This window comes from Cryptomeria japonica, chromosome 2, assembly GCF_030272615.1.
Source record: "Cryptomeria japonica chromosome 2, Sugi_1.0, whole genome shotgun sequence".
NCBI lineage: Eukaryota > Viridiplantae > Streptophyta > Pinopsida > Cupressales > Cupressaceae > Cryptomeria > Cryptomeria japonica.
This window is the reverse complement of record NC_081406.1, coordinates 193,323,671-193,347,523: the sequence shown is the minus strand read 5'-3', so window position 1 is coordinate 193,347,523 and position 23,853 is coordinate 193,323,671. Positions and strand designations below refer to the sequence as shown.

Below are 23,853 nucleotides of genomic sequence, written 5' to 3'. Positions count from 1 at the left end.
TTTAAAATAATTGTGCAACTTGCATTTGTAGGAAAATGCAAGTGGGTGGAGGATAAAGGTGATTTAAATAAATGATTTATTTAAAATAGTTGTGCAACTTGCCTTTGTAGGAAAATACAAGTGGGTGGAGGATAAAGGTGATTTAAATAAATGTTAATTTATTTAAATGTGAGAGGTGGGATTTTGGGGGATTTAAATAAATATTAATTTATTTAAATGTGAGAGAAGATTTAATTAAATAAATATGATTTATTTATTTAATTAATGGTCTGAATTTGGTTAAGTGAATTAAATCAAATAAATTGAATAATTTATTTAATTAATAGGAGAAGAGGGTTAAGATGAATTAATTAAATATTAATTTAATTAATTATTAATTGATGGTTAAATAATTAAATAAATACTAAGTATTCATTTAATTAAGTGGACAGATTTATGTGACTACAATTAGTAATGTTGAATGTGATGGTCAAATTTTTTTTTTAGTTTAATCAAATAATTAAAGAATTGCTTAATTAAATAAACGAATAATTAGTATGCAATTAATGAGACATTTTTAGGTGTCTACAATTACATTAAAAATTAATAAATTAATTTAACATTATTTTATAGTTAAAGTTATTACATATATATATATATATATATATATATATATATATATATATATATATATATATATATATATATATATATATATATCCTCTCTCTATCCCTCCCTCCCTCTTTATCTCTCCATACCTTTCTCTCACTCATACACACAGACACACACACTCTATTTCTCCCTTCCCATCTCTAACTCTATATCTCTATCCCCCCCCGCTCTCTCTAACATAACATGATCCTATTTGTAATGGACCCTGATTATTTTCCTAATTCATAGTTTATATTTCATTCATGTTTGGATTTATGTAAGTGGATGCATAGTTGATTTGAATATATCAATTCTCTATTGAGGCCTTTGTTGCACAAACGTCATTTGTTAAATGTGCTATCAATTGACCTCATGTATTGTGCAAATGAATGCCCAACATAGAACCATAATTTATCTAATTGATCTTCGACGTACGCATTGCACACCCAAATGCAATTGCTAGTCATAACATCCACCGAAATTTAAATATTCCAAAATATACTTAATTTTTATTTAATTTGTAAACAACTTTAACAAATTAATTCACCTTTTACATATAATAACTTAACGAAAAAGAAACTTCTGAAATCAGTACATATTTCATCTTTATATTATAATCCATATATATACGGATATCTAGAAGCGTAATCCAGTGGTATAAGAAAACAATGGGAATACTCCGCAACTGTGTGGGGACACTTTGTCAACCCATCGAAGTCCTTTTCGCTGTTAAAGTCACTATACACTTTACTCATCCTTAAACTCTCTTCCCTCCTTTTATAATTTTCACCAAGGGAGTTCTTTTGAATGCTGTGTTTCACTATCTCTACGATAGCAATGCCCACGTGGGCACTCGGGAACGCCATCATTCGTCTATAAATCCGTGTTATGGAACTGGATTTGCAGTGTTAATTAGATGTTTCTTTAAAATTTGAATTTAGCTCTCCATAATAAAAACTCAATATCTCAATTAAATTAAACTTATTTTTTTAAACACATATTTTATATTAAGAAACCTTTTCAAGTGAAAATCCTAATCTGAAAAAGCACCTACGCAAACTCAATATATAATCTCAGTAACAAGATTAAAGTACGTCTTCATGTAAGATCTTTGAAGAATCAAGCAACATAGTTGCACTCCTCAATGCAAACAAACAAATGAGAACCATATAGCCACACATGCCAACCCATGCTTCTAGCAATCACATATGCACCCTATAAGACATGATTAACCCACATAACCTTAATAACCTTAAGAGATGTTGTTTATGAGCAGATTGATGAAGTTATGATGACCCCCCCCCTCTCTCTCCTATCATAGCAATCCTTTATATGGAACATTTTGAAGAAATTGCCCTGCATTCCTTCCCCCTCAAGCCCAAGCGACGGAAACGTTATGTAGGTGAAACTAATGTTTGTTGGCCTCATGGTCTCAAAAAGCTTGAGGAATTCCATGCTCATCTTAACAACATTGCCCATAGCATTACCTTCACCAAGGAGCTCGAAATTGATAACCAACTCCCCTTCCTTGATATTTTGCTCATCTGGAAGCCTGATGGTTCTCTAGCTCATCATGTCTTCTACAAATCTACCCACACCAACCTTTACCTTCATTCTTCTTCCCATCATCACCCAACCCAAAAAGATGGTATCCTCAAAACCTTAGCCACTAGAGCTTTCCATATCTGTGACCCTGAGAACCTTGACCAAGAAATTACCCACCTCGCTCATGTTTTCAAATTAAATGGTTACAAAAGTAAGCAAATCAAGAGAGCTTTCAATCAAGCTCAAACCTATTTCCTTTCTAAACCTAGAGACTTGCCCCCGTGCGACACCCATGTAACCTCTCCCCCTTATATTGAAGGTATCTCCAACAAAATCTCGAAGATTCTTCATAAAAGAGGTCTTACTTATACCTTCAAACCCTTCTTACCGGTAAGGCACCTTATCCCCTCTCTCAAAAACCATACTAACCCTCTTCTTAACCTTGGGGTCTATAAGGTTTTTTGTTCATGTGGTAGTGTGTACATTGGGGAAACAGGTCACTCCTTCAGCGTCAGGATTAAGGAACATGGTGCTAACATAAGGCATGATCGCGTTTCTAAATCTGCATTGGCGAAGCACTCTTCCAAAACCAAAGACCACATTTGCCTAGAAAATAGTCAAATCTTAGCCAAAGAGGATAACTACATCAATAAACACGCCACCAACCTAAATCATGATGAGGGTTAGAATTTGAGTTCCTCTTGGTACCCTTTACTTGCGAGCCTTAGAAATGATTCTCTCGCCCACTCCTCTTGACCTCTTTGTTAAACACCCACCCCCACCCCCTTGCTTCGCCTCGCCCCCCTCCTTTCCCATCTTTGTTACTCGGGCCTTGGCCTTTAGCCTTTCCTTTGGTTTTAGTCTTTCTCCCCTTCATTTTTTGGTTAGGGACCTATTTTGTTTGTTTGTTGTTTACATGCACACACACATGTATATATGTGTGTATGTGTATTCTCACTCCTTTTCATTTTAGCTCTTATTTATTTAGTTTTAATATTTATTCCTTTGTTTGTTTTTTCTTTTCCTTTGTTTTTCCAAGATTCCATTAGTGTTTCTTTTTTGCATTCTTACCTCTTGTTTTTCTTGTCATTTATTGTTTTTGTTTCTCTTTTGTTTTTATTTTATTTTTCTTCTTCCATCATCATCTAGACTTAGCACTAACACCCAACTATGCCAAAAGAGCTACCTGAATCATGTCGGTGTTATGGTTAGCCTTAAGGAGGCATATTTTCCAAGTAATATAATTTTCACCAAGGGAGTTATACTTTTGTATTCTTATAGGCAAACAAAATATGTTTCCAAGCACCATGTAGTGATATTAATGATTTTTCCATATAGTTCTGATTAATTAAGAAAAACAAGTTTTAAGGACCCGAAACCTTAACAAAAGAGAGTAAGATAGGACATGAAAACCTTAATGATTTTTCCATAGAGTTGTTCACTTTTGATAAAAGATTATAGTTAGAATACAGTTTTGCCCTCATTTATTTGGTATGACATATCTTATGTCTATGTTATCTAATTTTAGACTTACTATTGGTGATGATGCGAATTTTAAGAGTAATTCATGATGGGTTAGGTGTGAAAATATTAGTATGGATTTGTTCACATATATTTCTATAGAGCTACTAGTTGGGTTCCTGAATAATGGATACTATATGGTTTCATGGTAAATTGTATCTAGAATTGATCTAATGTTTGATTCATGGGGAATCTACATGTTAACATTTTTTCTCTATTGTACATTATTATTTATATAATATTAAATTTTTTTGTTGCAATATGATATCTACAAGTTATGCATTTTTGTGGGTATTTATACTTGTAGTTTGCATAGATAAATCAAATGTGATTTATCTATACTCACATACTTCTAGTGTTGATGTAGATTCTATTGGTTGGCATTTATTTGGTCACTTGGTCCATTATGATATTTTCTACTACATGATGCGGAGAGATGGAGTACATCTTGAACAATTGTATCTTCTAGGGCCAGTAGTTGTTTACTATTATCGTATGAGATAATTTAGATCTTGAATCATTGGGAGTTTACTATAAATACTACTTGTGCTCAAAGTTGTAAGTCCCTAAATCCCTAAAGACAAACATCTTCTGGACACTAGGGGCATCAAAATTAGGGAGGAAGGCAAGGTTGAACTAATTTACTAAGGTTTGTAAGACCTTCATATTTTGACTCTATTAGGCCAAATGAGGCTTATCTAAGGTGTTGTTTTACATATAACTACATGTCATGAATATATACCTTCACAAACCACACCCAATGTATAATATACTCCCATTAGGCTATCACTCTATAAATGTATACTAGTTTGACAATGCAAGGTTCTCCACCTCGAGAAAGTAGAAGAACTACAACACTAATTATTTAAAACTAAATTTTTGATAACCTTTAATGTTGTTATATGCACATCTAGACATGGAAGTAAATGAGAAGTTAGATTAACACAATATGAAATAAAGTTAACTTTGATTTTTTTTTGTCTTGGTGTGATGAGATGTTGAGCATGAGGTGAGTAAGTGCCTATATCTAGCTGGGTAATAGATTCTTAGATTCCAAATGTAAAAAAAATACAATGATTGGAATCCACATGGTAACACCTTAATGAAGATGTCATTGAAGACTACACCATCAAACCCCACACATAAACTAGGCTCAATTGGAGCACTAAAAAGAAATTATTTGAAATATAATTTATATATTAGGACATTGTATGCTTGCCTACTATTTCCTATTCTTTGCTGTAGTTATAAATTTGACCATTCCACTTGAGGTTGGACTAAAAGAACTTGACCCTAGAAATTTGATAAGCTCCCCAGAATATTTGTAAAGACTAATAGCCCTTGATAATTGATGAGGAGTCGAACCATAGATGAATCAATGACCAAAGGTGTGAGACTTACAAGAATAGATTTGCAAGCTGCAATGTAGATATATGCATGTAGAATTGATCCAAATTCATAAAATCAATACAAAAACCATCACAATTCTTCATTGGATTCCAAGCAACACACATTGTAAGGATACTTATAGTTTTTTCATGTATTGAAACATCAAAATTTGCACCAGTTTAGTGATATTCATCGACGTTGGTTCTAGAACTAGTTAACTTTATCCATCACATTTAATTTTCAAGCTCAACATTTCATTATTCAATTATCAATTCATAATTCTAAAAAGCATAGTCTAGATTAATGTATACTTGTGTGTATGCATTTGATTGGAATAGCCTAGGTTAAGCCTTAAAAGATTATTTTTTATTAATAAATATAAAAAAAATAGGGCAGCTTGAGCTATTGAGGTTACTAATGACAAATCTCACTTCTTTCTTTAATGCAAGTGGTTAAAACATGTGATTTCAATAGCCCAACAAGGGCACAAAGCTCATGAACTCAATAGCCCAACAAGGGCACAAAGCTCATGAACTCAAATGGTTTGGTGGGGGTTTAAACTTTGATGATAACAACAACAATTCCAAACTTTAACCAATTCACAATGCCCTTAATGACTAGAGAATGATTAATTTCCTTCACACTTTTGTTTATTGTTTACACTAAATTAAGCTAAATATTTATGAAAAATAATTTTCTTTCCTTAATAATCATTTTTTATTTTTTTTAGATATTTTGATTTTATTAAAGATATTAAACATAATTAATAAGGATGCTAACGTATTTTTCTAATTATAACATCCACCAAAACTCAAATATTCAAAAATATAACTAATTTTAATTTAATATCTAAACAACTTTAACAAAATTAATTCCCCTTTACATTAAATAACTTAATGAAAAAGAAACTTTTGAAATCAATACATACTTCCTCATTATATTATAATCCACATATATGGAAGATACAAACATCTAGAAATGTACTCTAGTGGTATAAGAAAACAATGGGAATACTCCGAACTATCTTGTGTGGGGACATTTTGTCGGCTATGTCTATTCTGGCTCCAAAAAAGATGAATCTGTCAGACTAAGAAGACGTGTTATGCATTCTGCGTCAGATAAAAATATCTATGATTGACATTTACAACTAACATCACATGTTAATCGCACCATACCACTTTTTGAAAGCGAAATGAACGTGTCCCACCTTGTCGACCCAGAAATTGGACTGTTCAGTCTGTTTTTATTCACCGTTCAACATGTTCTAGAAGCAGTCACTATCTTCCCTTCATACTTCCTCATCGATGACTACAGAGGGAACGTGCCCTCCCCTGTTCTAGAAGCATTCAGTAGAAACCAGTCTACGCGCTTCCGCGCTTCTAGAAACTTTCTCTACAATTCTCGGCTCCCTTCAACACTGAAACCCTTTCACACTCTAATGCCTTAACTGCGACTCAATCTCACTAGCCGACTTCCTGTATCAATTAATACTCTTGTGATTTCAATTTGCGGCGCTAAACGAGTGTAGTGCCTGATGGATTCATTTTGCCTACCAAATATGAGCACATCGCACATACAATCCGCAGACAATCCAAAGAGCCGCCAGTTTAAGGGAGTCCGACAGAGAAAATGGGGAAAATGGGTGTCTGAAGTGCGGATTCCCAATTGCAAAGGCAGGATTTGGCTGGGCTCGTATGATACCGCCGAGCAGGCAGCCCGTGCTTTCGACGCCGCCACTTATTGCCTTCGGGGAGCTGGTGCGAAATTCAATTTCCCCAATTCCATACCCGCCATTCCCTGTGCATCGTCTCTTTCCCCTCAACAAATTCGGCTCGCCGCAGCCAATTATGCCCTGGCCCGAATTCCTCGTACGGATAACACCAGTAATCTGACTGAGAAAGCAGTTTCGCCGTCAAGATCGTCCCTCATTGCAGAAACTACGAAAAATTTGAGTGACGCCATTGAATTCAATTCCGAGGAGCTCGACCGTACAGTGTGGGATTCCTTGTTAGCGGATCTAGAGTGCAATCAGTCCTTAAATGTCATGAATTTCCCGTTTTCTGACGCAGTGACGTCACCAAGAGAAGAGCAGGGGCCTGTTTTGTTGTGGGATTTGTGACGAAAGAAAAGAAGGGGGATTTCTTTTCAATGCTAGGTTCCCATTAGGCACTTGTGAACGCCATCATTGCTCCATTAATATCTGTTATGGAATTGCATTTTTATGTTTAAACATTCTAGGACATTAAAGTATCATTATTCTTTGCGAAAAAAATATCAACAGATTTTGGTCAACATTTTTTTATACTTAAACATTCTAGGACATTAAAGTATCATTATTCTTTGTGAAAAAAATATCAATAGATTTTGGTAAACATTTTTTTATATATTGTTAATTTCACACTAATACTGTGTTCGTATATAAGGGAGAGGGGCCAGTACTTGTAGAGGGTCCAATAGATGTAACATAGAAGCAATAATTATGTTATGACCGTAGTATCAACAAAATTAATTGATTGTATTGTAACATCAATATAAAGCAATAAGACTAATCATGACAACAATGACAATAGTATAAGGGCAATAGACATCAAATCTATGAAGGCGAGATGGACAATGTAGTTTTAAATTCACCTCCAAAGTAATATCAATATGGTAACTTATATGACTTTACTATTTACAAAAAGGTATACATACCCAATGGTCTTTGGTTTGTGGACGAATGAACAAAGTAATAGATTAATTTGTTTGCAAAATATATTCAAGGTGGATGGTTCTATTCTAAACAATTCTCAAAAGTATAACATGAGCTTTGACTATTCCTATGTGCGCTATGTAACTTGCAAGCACATTTCATTTGCTCTAGCATCAAGCCTAATTTTAAATATCCGCGATCTTATGACTTTCAATATATGGTAATTTTGTATGGCAAAATTTTATTTTATGACTGTAACACACACACACACAAAGATCTTCGAGAATTTTAAAATGGAAAGGATGGAAAACTCATTTAAGGACATCCATATTTTATGTCTTTCTCATATTCATTTTTAGTGAATATCATGGTGGATGTTTTTTAAAAGTCTAAATTTGGATAAATTGTATAATTTATTATATTATCTTGTATATTTTATCTCTTTAGACAATTGCTTTAAGTTTTCATAATATCAATTGAGAATTTTTGTGAATCGTCCCTACAAGATTATGTAGGTGATATTCCAAGGTTTGAAGCTTAAACGAAATGGTCTTGTCTTCATTATTCTTTTGATCTTGTTTTGTGCCCTCTCATTCTAAGCTTAGACTTAAAACTAAAAGAAAAGTGTGAACATCTAGTAACTCTGACTCCACCATCAACAATTAGGGTCACAAATAACTAGTTGTAATAAAATATTGTATGAATTTTAAAATTTTATATACAAAAAATACCATTTTAAAAACAATCTACATTAAATTAATGCATTTTCTATGCATGAATCAAATTGTACTCTCTAGAATACTAACTCATATATAATGCTCTATCGATGTAACCCTTGCACCTCCTTTGGGTGCAAGTGCTAGTATAACTCATTTAAGAGTTCTAAAGCTCCAAACATAAAATTTCTAACTACTAACCCAATCTCCTCCTACATACCTTAAGTGACTTTCGTAACAAATTTCACACAAGTTTGATGTGTGGCCTTCTAGTTTATAATTAAAAACTAGTTTAATTTCATCAAAACTTATCTAAACATATTTTTAGTTATATGACGTTGATGTCCAATTTTTATTACGCCGAAGGTCTTTCTTCATATGAAATGAACTACCTAGGAATGTATATCTACGATTGTCCTGACCTACGTACCATTGCGAGATGATTCAACAAATATTATTCGTTCATCACTTTTCACATTTTTTTTGCCATTGTTGCCTGTTTTTATCCACCATTTTATTTTGACTTCACTTGTTTTCGTGCCAATGTAGGCTCCTTTAACTCTCCCACGACTTTGAAATTTGTGTAGTCACTTGTAATTTTTTATTGTCCCATCAATGAACTTGATTCCCATTTTTTTTGTAGCGATGAGTGCGCTACTAATTTTTTTTGTATCTGGACAACTTTTTTTCATTACGCCGAAGGCGTTTCCTATATGAAATGAACCATCTACATTTTAAAATCCACGATTGAAATTCAAAGAAAAGCATGCAAGACGATTAAACGAATTGTAATCGTCATTTGCAATTGCAATTAAAAATATGAAAACCAACGCATCAAGCGGGCCATGAAAGGTCCAATGTGTTCAACTCCTTGCTGACAATGGGTCGTATAAGTACACATAAGGCTATTCTATTGTCTTTTTCAAAATGCTATTAATTTCCTTGATAATTGTCCTTTTCGAAATGCTTTGTGACCTAGCACAACACCCTTCCCGAAGCATCTTTCTATGACAATTAATTTCCCCATCTCTATTAAGTAATTGGGATTGGTGAAGACTTGTAGTATGTAACAACAACATTCATTGTATGTGTACATGAAAGGTATACATGTGTGTTAATTTCCGATTACAAATATCTTTCCCATCTGAAGAGCTCAACCCATCAAAGAGAGATGTATGAGTGTAAATTATACTAGTAGTTGCAGGGGGAGTGCCTGCAACAGGGGCCGATAGGTCTAATTGTAAAGGACATAAAATTACAAGAAGGTTTTTTGTGTGAGCATCATAATGAGAGAATGTAATAAAATTGAAACTGAATTTTTTTTTGAATATATAGTATATAGTATTGGCACTGTACAAAACCCAACCAATGGTTATAGTTGTTCCCAAAAGAAAAAGTTGTCCACCCACTATCCCCCATGCTGCTGAATGCAACATGATGTACAGAAAGAAATTGCCATGAAGAGTATTTTTTAGAACATACTTAAAGTACTATAAAGAGTACTTATTATAAATGGTTTGTATTGTAGACTGTATTAATCCCAACCAATAGTATTTGTTGGACCCAAAAAAATTTTGTTACCCACTCTCCATCCCCCTGCTAGTAACGGTAGCATATTATACAACCTTTTGTTGATATGCATTTGATGTATATGATCTAAAACCTGTGAGAGATAAATTGTATTAGTACTTCACTTTGGAGGAAATCAAGAAATGAGCACTAATAAAACACAAAGTTATTTACCTTGCAGAGCAAAAGGCTACAAGTCAAGAAAGTGGCACATCACAAAAATTCCTAGTAATATGTAAAAAACCTGAAAATTAACGGCTATAAGTAAAATGATGTACAGAAAGAAAGAGCCATGAAGAGTATTTTTTATAACAAAATGAAAGTGCTATAAAGAGTACTTATTCTAAATGGTTTGTATTGTAGACTGTATCAATCCCAACCAATACTATTTGTTCGACCCAAAAAAGTTTTGTTATCCACCTTCTATCCCCTATGCTGGTAGATATGCATTTGATGTATGTCATCTTAAACGTGTGAGAAATTAATTGTATTGGGACCTCACTTTCGAGGAAATCAAAAAGCGAACACTAATAGAACACAAAGTAATTTAGCTTGCAAAGTAAAAGGGTTCACAGTGAGAAAGTGGCAAACCATAGAAAATCCTAGAAATATGCAACAACCTTGCAAATTAACGACAATAAGTAACAGTGACAATGAAAGGCCTTGAAAGGAATAAGGACTCATGAACAACAATCTAATCCTATTAAAATAGAAAGCAGGTTAGTTTGCAAATAATAAAAAAACATATGCATTTACCTTGCAGAGTACAAAAGATGATGGCAATGAAAAGCAATTACGGTTAGACGATAAGTATATGTTTGGTTTTGAAATGGCAAGAACTTGTAACCTGTAAACAAAGTTAAATGATGTTCAACACTGTAATGTGGTTGTTATTTTGTCATTGAATTATATTTATAAACATATTTATACAGGATACATACCTTCAAAGAAATGACATTAGAGTGTTGGATGTTGATCACTAGCGAAATCTTAAATGTAAAAGCAGTGGCAACCTGGAAATGTTAATACATCATATTGAGAGAATGTAATTAAAGTCAAATTGAGTAATTTTATTGATATATAGTATATAGTATTGCCACTGTACAAAACCAATCAATGTTTATAGTTGTTCCCAAAATAAGAAGTTGACCACAAAGAGAACTTATTCTAAATGGATTGTATTGCAGACATGTATATCCATTTGATGTATATCATCTTAAACCTGTGAGAAATAAATTGTATTAGGAAATTGTAATTGTATGAATATTTTCTTGTGAGTAATAAAGTGTATTATGAAATTGCAAATGTAGGTAACAGTTGTAGAATATAAATAATATTAATTAGAGGTACTTACATTTTTTTATTGGTGTTGTATTTGGTTAATGTACTTGTTTTGTTTTGTAGGTTTCTTGGTTGCCTGCCATTTGATACCTGTGATAAATAACATTGTATCAAAAAAGTTAAAGTGTTTTAAATTCTAAAGTTTGTTTTTGGTAGTGGTTCTGCAATCTGCAAAGTATAGAGACAGTAGAAACAAAAGTTGGCATCATTGATTGTAAAAGTTATAGTTATTTGCATACCCTTGTAGGTTCTATTTGTTGAACTAGTTTCTTATTTGATTCCTGAAAAGTACAAGAAGACCTGCAAGTACAAGAAGAGAAAAAAAGTTTGGTAACTATAAGAAGAAGCATATTTGCAAGGAACTCAAATAGTTGAGAAAACAATGGATGGCAGATGTGTACCCGTTGTATCAGAGTTTTCACATCCAACAACCTCGTTCAATTTTAATTGAATCTAATATTGGTTACATTTGATGTTGATCCTACAAAGTGTGAATATTGTAATGTCTTGAAATAATTGATAGAAAATATATAGTATGTAAAATTACAATGAAGTTGTATTTGGAGTACCTATTTATGTTTGTGTTGCAAGTAATTTTCTTTCGTGATTTGGGAAAGGTTCATCAAACGAGCTTCTTCTTTTTTCCTTAGTATGGTTGATGCAACACCTTTCAACCTTGAGTACCTTTCATAAGTGAAAGTCGGGTGAATCCGCAGGTGGTTGATTTATTTCACTCTGGAAAGTGCTGTAAATGTAAGGCCTTATTTCTCTGTTTTTCCAATGTCAATTGTTGCAAAGTCTAGTGCCAGACCCTATGATTTGTGAATAGTAATACCCCATGCCATTGTTAATGGAATTTGTGTGCGGTTTCCCCTAATAATTGGCCTTATGGGAACATGTTTTGGATTTGTTGGATCCCATGATGGGCCAGTATAATGTTGGATGAGGACCACCACATATTTTGGCAGATCAGGTGGCTTAGAACTTGCATCGTAGACAATCATTTTGATTTGACCCAAAGCACCATTGAGAAGGCCAACTTCTATCCATAAATTTGTAATAAGTATTACTTCTTGGTCTATAGAAAGAAGGATTTCAAATGATAGTTGTTCTTCTTGATGTGTTTGTATGTCTTTTTGATGTGCAATGATTGTTGTTGCACGTGCAATGGGTGAGTGCAATTGTTTCAACATTTTCATGTTCTGTGTGTTTGAAGCTACATTTGTTGCAAACAAATGCTTCTGTTGGTTGAAGTGGTTGTTCTGATCAAGTGTCAAAGAATGGGTTGACCACATCTGTAGGCTTTCCTAGTCTGATTGCAATGGCGTTGTGTTGCGTATATTAAGCAACATTTCACAGAACTGCATCTGGGAGGGGCTTGTACCTTGTTGTCGAAACGAAACATCCAAGGTGACAACATTATTGAAGGTGTGCCATAGAGCCAGTGTTGTTGAGTGGGATGCATATAATGGTTTATCCATAACTGGGGGAAGTTGTGCAAGATCACCAACCAAGATGATTGAGAGTGTTGCAAATGATTCATGTTGTTTGGTGGGGAAAGCTTCTCGCAATCTCTTATCAATCTTCATCAATAATTGAGGACCAACAAAGCTCATTTCATCTATCAAAATGTAGCATAAATGTTTGCATTGCTCTTGAAACATTAATAGTGAATGACCTGTTAAGGGTTTGTATTCTTGAATAGGTATACGGAGGACAACATGGATTGTGGTAGCTTGGATATTATATGCGGATACAATTGTTGGTGCTAGTACAAGCAATGGGTATTGTGTAGGATCTAAATGGGAATTTAACTGTCTACGTATACAGTCAATAAGAAATGACTTTCCAGTACCTGTTGTGCCTTGAATAATTAATCGTAATGCTGAGGAATTAAAATTTTGTGCAGCATGGATATTTATAATATCAAGTGTAGTATTTTGGTTTGCTGCAAGCTCAAAGTTAGTAGGTGTGTTTGAATGTATGTTGGCTAGGGTGTGGGTTGATTGGCTTTTCTCCATTGAAATGAATTGAGATGCTTTTGTATGCAACATTTATTAGGTATGGAAGCACTCCAATTAAATTAAAGATCAAAGTCACGTTTGCCAAGCATTTGAAGCGTAGCAACGTCAAAGATGTTTGATGCTCCCATTTGTGACAAGAACTCCCATTCGTAGAGTTCTTGATCAGTAGATTGTGAAATATCTTGTGATTGCAGGTCTTCGCTATTCTTTGTGGTCATGTGTTCTTCAATGCCATTTACATGCCGATGGATGTAATGTGTACTCTAAAGATGTTTCCAATTTATTATAATTTCATCAGTTGAGGTACCAATGTGTAGAGGGATGTTGCAAAATGGTTTGTACAAAAGTAATTCACTCCAATAGAAACTTTCAAAAGTGTTGTCATCTTTTGAAGGTAAATATTTATACTGCGGGTAGACGTTTACAATTGCTAGTACCTTTCTTCTTATCCATTTACATGATCTGCATCATTCAGAGTAAGTATATTGCTGAGCTAAATGGAACAAAGCTAGGTTTGCTAACTCTAATGGTCTTTTCATGTAATTAGAAATGAAAGAAATGGATGTCTGTGAACCTTCATCATAATTTATTATACGTTGGAAGATTTTTTTCCCAATATTGAGGGTCACAAACTGACGTGTGCAAGAGATCAAGGGGGGTTTAAGCAACATGTGGCAAGTTTCTTGAGCGCTAATGTCCCTATCAACAACAATTCCCATCATGAATCTCTGATATGCTAATAGAATTGTATCTTCTGAATTTGTTGATCCAACAATTCATTTTAACATGTCAGTATAGCTTTTTGATTTACGTTCAGTTTTGGATGCGTATTTTGAGATACTATAGAACTTCCTTTTTGGAGCATACTGCCTGACAATCAACATTAGCCCTCCATATGGCGAGCATCATTGGGTTGTGAACATTGAGGTGACTATCATTCCTTGCTGGCTTGTATGATGGGTTATTATTGTGGTCTAAAGTCAATGATGAGTCATGTTGTTCAGGCCAAGGTGCTTTGTACCAACATTCAAGTGTTGAGTTTTTTTTCTCAAGCAGGTATGCTCTGAACACTTTGTATGTCGTTGAACAACATTCACTAATCCGGTGTAATCAATGCAAGACTCGGATCTGGATATGACATCTGTATATGAAAGACATGGATCTGAAATTACAGGTATATATTGCTTGTTTAAGTGATCCACTTCAGTACGTGGATTCCACGTTGTGATGTACTGGTCAAAGAAGTTCTTAACTGATTGGATACTTTCATGGTCTGACCAATCAAGGTTGTCAATATTAGGTGCTTGTGGCAACCAAAGAAAGCCATGAATATGGGCAGAGCCTCGGTGTTGCCATTTGTATCTGTACCAGTGTTCAATGGCATGCAACTGTTTGACAATAACTTCATCACGAAAGATCTGAAATCTTAAGTGCAAGTATAAAGCCGTTATATGTGGGTTATTGATTAAATGGTCAATAGACTGCCTTCAGTTGTGTTGCACATTGGTTGAATGTGTTTTTGGGAACAACTTATGCAGGTCAGGCCATTTTGTATTAGCTGAGCTTAGAGTAAAGAATAGCGTAGGTGCACCTAACTGTTCTATCAATGTCGTAAGGTCTCTACGAGATTTGCTCCAAAATGCATGTGTTCTACGCAAGGAGACAATATATCGCATGATATGATTTGGTAATTTATTTGATGGTGTGTTCTGTAAGTATTCTCTTAGAGAATGAAGATTCAGTGAAAGAGAATCTTCTAAATTCATCTTTATGAAAACAACAGCTAATTGTTGAGATCTATGTCTCATCATAAGGTTATAGATATAATATCTAAAACGGACATGCTGACCAAATATTTGATCAAGTGCAAAGCATATTCATGCAACTGTACATGCCTTGTTTTGTAGTGAAGTGGTAAAGCCATTCCATTAGGGAATAGTGTGGGGAATGCCATTGAAAGTAGGCCTTTTGTATTATACTCATTGATAGGTGATGTACTGATTTGTGGCCAAGGGACAACATTGTTGTTGGTATTATCTAGATGTAGGATTGTTTTGATTGCATCAAGTTCAGGTATTGAGGATGGAAGTCGTGGAATGAATGAAGAAGAGTTTTCTATTATTTCTTCTTCATTGTTAATGTTGGGCATATCAGGAATTTACTGTACAGGTTCTTCTTGAGATGAAGCTACCGAATGCAAAAGGTCTGAAATGTCAGTATCGTGCTCTGGTAATAGTTGGGCTGCATCTAAATTAATGATAACATCTTTATAGTATTGGTCGTTCTTTATTTTATAATTCAATGCATTCATGACGTGAAATATATTCACAATCAATCATAGGATAGTCCTTGTAGATTAGTTCTACGGACAATAAGGATTTCTAAATGTTGAATTTTGCGAGGCAATGATAATGCAATTTCTGAAATATCTTGTGGGAAGTTAATTGTGTGACCAGGATACTTATATTATCTTCCTCTTGCATGTGTAACTTGCAAAACATGGGCAATCCTTGCTATGGGAATTTATTCTACCTGAGAAAGACACTTTAAAATAGAAGGTTGCCCACCTAGGTCCATATTGTTTGATAATGAGAAACGGTGAAGTCCCCTTTCAATGAAACATCTCATGCATATCACTGCATGGTTGATCTTTTTAATAGGCATGCCCACATAGTTTTCTTTACAAATAATACATGCCTCCATGACCTCCAACATATCAATTCTTTTTCGGAAGTTAGATAATGCATGTAGGAATGAAGGTGTCTTCAAGACGAGTTCAGAAGCAGTAGAATGTGTTTCAGGCACATTACTTTGCTCAAGGCCATTGCTTTTTGTTTGTAATAGAATTTCTCAGTTACTATCAGATGTTTGTTGTGCACGATGCTTCAATTAGCATTTGTTGGAGATATCCCCTCTATTCTTTGCATAGTAAGTTCTATTGGTTTGCTTTCTCCTCCATTTTATGGCATCGCCTTCTTGAGTGGAAGGCTCAATAGATATCTAATGGTTGGAAGAGAATAGAGGTATATTAGAATTCTCATAACTGAAGAGAGAAAGCATTGAAGTATGTATTCATAATGAATGGGAATTGAAAATTACTTAATCTAATCTGTATTGATTTTTTTGTTTAGCTTGGTGATGGTCATTTTCTTGCGAGATGTATTTGTTGTGTAAGAGTTCAAATTTACTAATGTATTGTCTGCTAAATATATTGATTACCTATGAGTTTTCCTACCAAAGCTATTATTGAAATATACATATGCACAGATATATTAAATTATACATACAAACATATGTATATATATGTATGTATATATATATATATATATATATATATATATATATATATATATATATATATATATATGTACACATGTATATATACATGTCAATGAAGTATGTGAATACCTATATACATAGATATGCACATATATAAATAGACGTGTATATATATAAAATTATATAACTGTGTATAAATATATTTTTGTATAGAATTTGATTTGTATATTGGGTGGATAGAAATCGTGTTGGCTTCTTACTATATACATGGTTGGTTGAGTAATATTCAGAAAGGTATGGGTATTGGAAACTGGTTAATTTAATCTGTACTATTCTTTTGTGTAGTTTTGTTGTGGTCATTTTGTTGTGAAATGTATTTAAGATGTTTTTTGCTGACTGTAGTGTTTACCTATGACTTTCCTTTCCAAAGGCATTATTGAAATATACATATGCCCAGATATAGTAATTTTTTTACATACAGATGTATGTATATATATACACATGTATATATACATATCAATCAAATATGTGAATATCTATATATATAGATATGCACATATATAAATACACATGTATATATATTAAATTATATTACGAATAATTATATTTTTGTATACCTGTACAAATAAATATGAAAAAAAAAGGAAGATATTTATGTGCATATATGTATATATTTTCTATAAATATTTATTTATTTACAGATACTTATATATGTGTACAGATATACTTAAGTATACTCATATGATACACAAAAAGCGCAAACAAAGATAGAAATGCAAGTAATGAAATGCATAGGAAAGTGCATTGAATTGTAAATAATTTTATATGAAAGAAATTTGAAGGAAAGCATTTTGTATTCTGGAAGGTAAGTGACCAACATACATGAGTATATGGTCTCTATATAAGAATATAAATAAGAATCTTTATATCATAGGCAAAGAGACTAATTAAAGCTGAGAATGCAAGGTAAAAAAGATATTGAAAAGTGTGTTGAGGTTATAGAAAGTTCATAGTTGAAGAAAATAATTGCTCAATAATTATTAATGCTTGAAAGAAATAGACAACTGGAATTTTCAGATAAATGTAAATATGTAATTGTAGAGGAAAGCATGAATAGTAAGTACTTATATACGAGAGGAATCTCAAGGAAAGCAAATTTATTCTCCAAGGAAAGCATGGATGAGTATGCAATTAAATGTATTGTCCAATGCAAGAGCGAGTTTTCCTCAAAGAGTTTGAAAACTTGTATAGTTAGATGTGTATAAACATATAAACATATTTGTTTATTGGCTAATCTTGATTATAATAGTACTTGCAAAAGTAATAAGCATGCGAGTAAAAAAGTTTATGTGGTAAGGAAAGAATCCCAAAGAGATAAGAATGTAATTTTAATGCAATTTGTTTTTTATGTAAGAAATATACATATACATATGTATAGATGTAGTAATGTATCCATAGAAGATAATTGTTTGTATTTGTAAGTAGAATTATCTGAATATACAAAAAAGTTGTACATAATGCAGTATTCAAAGGAAAATCGATCAAGCTATGAAGACATCTATATGTAAAGTTACGTGTAGGAGTGTAGTACTATAAAATATGTAAAATTTCCAATGTAATAGCTACATCATGAACAAATTTTTTTGTAATTAGGCAAAATGCCTAATAAATCTAAGCTTGTGTAGATTGGCGAGCAATCTCTGCAAGTAACGCATCACACTCAGATTTATAGTCAATAGAGGAGACTTTGTTGATCGTTACTTTCATCTTTGATTCAGAGTTGTACGTGTCAGTAGAAACTAGTAGTGTGAATGAGTAGTGATGTGAGACAAGTTTATTAATCATAGAGAAAGGTGTTTCTATTGTTGTGGCATCATTTTACAACGCACAAAGCTCTTTTGTAGTTTTCTTTATCAATTGAGTTCCAACCTCATCAAATGCAGTAGCCCAAATAGTATTTGTTGCATCTTGTAGCTTCACTAGTAAAAGGTAACTATAATTGCACTCTGTCATGGCCATTTGACATCTAGGACAAAACCATGAATCATCAACCTGTTGAGTGCATTTTTTTTACAAGGCTTTCCATTCACTTTTAGTGGACAAGTTGCATAATAGAAAGTTTTATCTGTTACGTTTATAAAATGTAGAACAACCAGTAAAGTGGTTTGAATAGTTTCTGGTTTCACACTCATACACTCGCGGATTGATGAAATTGTCATTCTAGTATATTTGCCATCAATGTGGGTAGTTGCTCGAGAGAAAATCGCTGCAAGCAAAGGTTGATTTCCTCTTAGTATTAGGGATTCTACCTCTGAAAAAGGTGGATTAATATGTAATATTGTTGCAGTTGTTATATTTACAAACTTACCATTAAAATAACCAACACGAGCATTATGTAAAACAAGTATAAGAACACTATCACTGGTTAACATGTTTTTTTAAATCACTTCCTCTTTGTTTTGATTTTGGGCCCCATAGGTTGATATCAATTGTTGACCCTGACAGATCGTTAATTCTAACAACTTGCTTCTATGTTTGAGTGCCATCTTTCCTATGTATTGGAATGATATCTCCGACGTATAAAACAACACCAATGATGTCAACCAATGTATTATTGGTTAGCTGAAACACTTCACTAATAAAAATGAAAGGAGAGTGTTGTTCATTTTGTTCTTCTTCATGGTTGTAGTGTTTTAATATGGACACATCAGACAAGATGATTTCTAAATGGTTGTTCATTTTGTTGTATCTAGTGTTTGCTTCCTTAATGCAGCTGAACTATTTCATCAAAACATGTAACTCTAATTTCACAGCCCTCGGTGTCGACAATGTCAAAGCTAAAGACATGGCCATTCTTAGTGGTTGTGCTGTATGGATTTATAGACCATTTATGAGTAACTATGCCTTTGATTGTCCATTTATTTTGGTATGGATTTAAACTTTTGATTAGGCTTAAATTTTCAGAGGTTGTACTTTGGGGGGATGGCAACTCAGCAGAAAACTGAAGAGAACGTTTAGATGATAATGGTGTATCCTCACTCATCATTTATGGTTGTTTTTCTTTGAACAGGTATACTGGTTTGCCAAAGAATGGACAATCACTTTGTTTTACTTGTAAACTAAGTATTATAATAGTCCTGTAAAATGAAAAGACTTTTCTTTAAGATACTTTCAACTATAGCTGAAAACAATTAAATAACAAAGAATGATAGTTTATTTAATAAACATAGTCTGTTTCCTACCTTGTGTTCGATATGTATCTGCATGTATAAGTGGGAAACAACACTATCGAGCCTATTTTAAGAGTGCTTGAATCTATCTGAGTGACATACTTAGAAGGAAAAATTGCTAACTGCATGTATGTTCCATCAGACAACACTAGTTTTATATCTGTCTGTATCATCTTTGCTACTCTGCATTTTCTAAAATGATAAAACTTGTAGCAATGCTGAAGGAAGCTCATCCCCACCATTGATAGATTGAATTGGAAATGGGGTAGGGGCATACTTTTGGGTATTTTACTACAAAAAAATAATATCAATATAGAAGATTTAATGTCAAGGGCTACTAAGACATATATGTGGTTATCCGTTAATGTAAAGTTTGTTGTTTTTCAGTGTATTTAATTAAGTTATTTAAATTGCAAACAACTTAACTATATTTGTCTATGCTATGAAAAAGGGTGCATGTCATAATGGAAAGGATGGAATAAAAAAGAAAGATATATTATGAAACAAATGACAACAAAGTTTTTTTTTTGAAAAGGTATAATGTATTAGCCTACCGATGTATCCATTGTTGATTGTTGTACAAATTCAGAGTTGCTTGGTGTAGATGGCATTTTAGATACAGAGCTTTAAATTTCAAAGAAATCTTAGGGCTAAACGTACATGCCAGTACATGATATTAACAAATAATTAATTTATTTCAACGTATAAGTTATATTTATTGGAAGAATGCAATATCGTACAGATTAGCGTCAAATAAAGTTATCGACATGTAAAGATATGTTCACAAATGAAAATATTAATGAGTTGGAAATTATTTTGCATGTTTTTCAAAGAATGTAGAAAATGAGGGAATGAAATTTAGCAGCGAACAGAGATGTACTTTCAAGAGAAGGTTAATTTACCCGTTTGTTAGTTTCAAAATGGTTTCAGATTCAATCTGACAAAAGAAGTCCTATCGTCTGGACTGGTATATTGCCTTGCAGAATAAAGTTGATTGTGTTCCTATTATGATGTTTCAAATATTCTGTTAGAACAGATTGAAAGGCATAATGGATTGAGTAATTCACTATTGTCGATAAGTATGTAGCTAAATCCTAGTGAATAGGAAAGTTGTAGACAAAAAAATAGGAAATTGTAGTTTGTTTTTTTTGCGTGGTTTTATTATCTCAATCTAATTGTAAAAATGTCTCTTATGCATCCACATTTGTTAGTATTTAGGAATCCATCAGGTTGGACCAGTAAAAGTAACCTATGAACTAACATAAAAAAGGTAAAATTTATCTACATTTTGGGTGTATGGATGTTTCTATTACTTTACTTGTAATAGGTATATGAGAATCAAATTATAAAGTTTGACTTTGTGATTTTGACATTTAACAATCAAGTACAAGGATCACGAAGTGTACTTTTAATTTCAAAATCTAATCAAAACATGAGTTCAACTGATCAAACACTGATATGCATATACATTTATTGATATTTAGGAATCCTTCAGGGTAGACCAGTAAAAGTAAGTGGTAAACTAAGATAAAAAAAAAAGTAAAATTATATCAACATTTTTTGGTGGATGGATGGTTCTATTACTTTTCTTGTAATAGGTATATGAGTACCAAAATATAAAGTTTCAGTTTACAATTTAGACATTTAACAATCAAGTACAAGGAACATGAAGTTTACTTTTCATCTCAGTCTAATAAAAAAATGAGTTCAACACATCAAAGACCCACTAATTAAAGAGAGAGACAAGATCTACCTAGGCAACCCATCCAAGTTGGTTATCATTCCATTTAAAGATCTTGTCTCCTAACATGAAAATGGCCAGTGGATTAGTTAATTGTTCAACAATCGGTATTGGAAGAGGGCATAATACCATACTATGTATGGAAGTAACAACAGTGGAAGAAGTAGAGGGGGAGTTTGTTGATTGCTTGGCCATTTTACATTCATACCGATGAATTATCTTTCTCAGGTTGTCCTTTATCTTGTTTCTCTCTTGCAACATCTTTGCAATGACACTGTTAATATCCTTCGTTTCTTTGATTCCTCTATGCATTGTAGAAATTTGGTTGTGTTAATGTGGCTCTTTACTGTTGGAACCACAAAATCAAAATCCATCACTTAAAAACTCAATACAAGAGAAAATCAGAGCCTATGTCAAAGAAAATCAAATTTTTTTTAGGAAATGCAAAAAAAAAATTTATTGACTCATTACAAAAAACATTAACTGAAAATGTAAAAAACCAAAAAGTCATAGGACATAAAGAAATCAGATGAAAATAACAACTGAAACAAGAAGACAAAAAAAATATAGTAATGAATTTCAATTAACAAAGTATACAATTACTTTACATTCTAGGAAAAATCAAATTGTTCATGAGTAGCTTCCAACTCATGAAAATGGAAATACGGTGGACTGTGTAGTACTGTGCTAAGACATTACCAACACAAGGAGAGAAAACAGTTCAAGATTAGTAGCAGTTGAAAGTGACAAGGACAAAACTATTCACCGGTACATATCAGCAATGTTGTGAGGAGAAACAACCAATCAGTAGAAAATAAGCTGGCCGACAAGTCTTATAAAAGACTGATTGATCATAAGTATATTATCTTCATAAAATTGTTATTGTCCATTAACCTTTTTATGATCCTCTAACAAATAACAGAAAAGGCTAGAACAAATTCAGAACGGTGCAAATGAATAGGATTTGTATTTAAAAATGTTTATAATTAGTTGAAGAAATTTATTTGACTAACTAAGTTTATCTTCATACAAGTATAATTTCATAATATAATCTATTTCCCACAAGTTTAAGATAATATGCATCAAATAGATATACATCAAAAGGGTGTATAACATGCTAGTGTTACTAGTATGGGGGATGAAGGGTGGATGACAAAAGTTTTCAGGGTCGAACAAATAGTATTGGTTGGGATTAATATAGTCTACAATACAAACCATTTATAACAAGTACTCTTTATAGCACTTTTTTTCTGTACAGTATTACAATCTACAATGCAAAGCATATGTAAAAAAACCTCTTCATGCCACTTTCTTTCTGTACATCATGCTGCATTTAGCGGCATGGGGGATGGTGGGTGATCAACTTCTTATTTTGGGAAAAACTTAAAACATTGGTTGGTTTTTGTACAGCGCCAATACTATATATTATATATCAATAAAATATTCAATCTGAATCTCATTATATTCTCTCATTATGATGCTTTGATATTTTCAGGCTGCCACAAGTTTTACATTTAAGGGTTTGGTGTTTGTAAACATCCAACACTCTAATGTCATTAGTGTGAAGGTATGTGTTCTCTATAAATATGTTTCTAATTACAAATTCTATTGCTAAAAAACAAATAAGCCAAACACAACATGAGAACTATACACATCAATGGCATTATAGTGTTGGGCATTAAGCCAAATAGAACCCTAAAACCTAAAACCATTTGCAATTCTCTTACGGTTTGTTGATTTTCTGTCATTAAATACTATTTGTAGGTTACAAGTACTTGCCATCTCAAATGCAGACATATACTCATTGTCTAACCGTAATTGCTTTTCATTTCCATCATCTCTGATACTCTGCAAGGCATGGTTTGTTGATAATTTGGAAAGGGAACTTCTTTCTATTTTAATGGCTTTACTTTTGCAATATTTAAGGTTTATTGATTTCCTATCATTGGATACTCTTTGCAGTTGGTAAGTGCTTATACTTTGTAGGGTTTTTATGAATTGGTAGCATTCTCTGTGATTTTCCACTTTGTTACCTTGTAGCCTTTTACTCAACGAGTTTCTTTTTTAAAAAATGCTCTTTCGTTTAGTCCATTCTCTCAACAGTAAAACATGTACTTTCATCTCCTTGGCATTTCCCTAATTATGCTATTCGTCATGAACCTTGTATCCAAAATG

At 32.9% G+C, this 23,853-nt stretch overlaps 1 protein-coding gene across 1 annotated transcript; it reads left to right on the top strand.

The window, feature by feature from the left end:
* The first annotated feature begins 6,500 nt into the window (after window positions 1-6,500).
* Window positions 6,501-7,378, top strand: LOC131032218 (ethylene-responsive transcription factor ERF018). The gene has a single exon (XM_057963170.2). It carries the CDS (start codon window positions 6,621-6,623, stop codon window positions 7,203-7,205), a length of 585 nt encoding a protein of 194 aa, XP_057819153.1. The 5' UTR covers window positions 6,501-6,620; the 3' UTR covers window positions 7,206-7,378.
* Window positions 7,379-23,853: the final 16,475 nt, after the last annotated feature.

What these genes read in the sequence shown, in the direction of transcription:
- LOC131032218 (XM_057963170.2), top strand. Translation starts at nt 6,621, where the DNA reads ATGGATTCATTTTGCCTACCAAATATGAGCACATCGCACATACAATCC.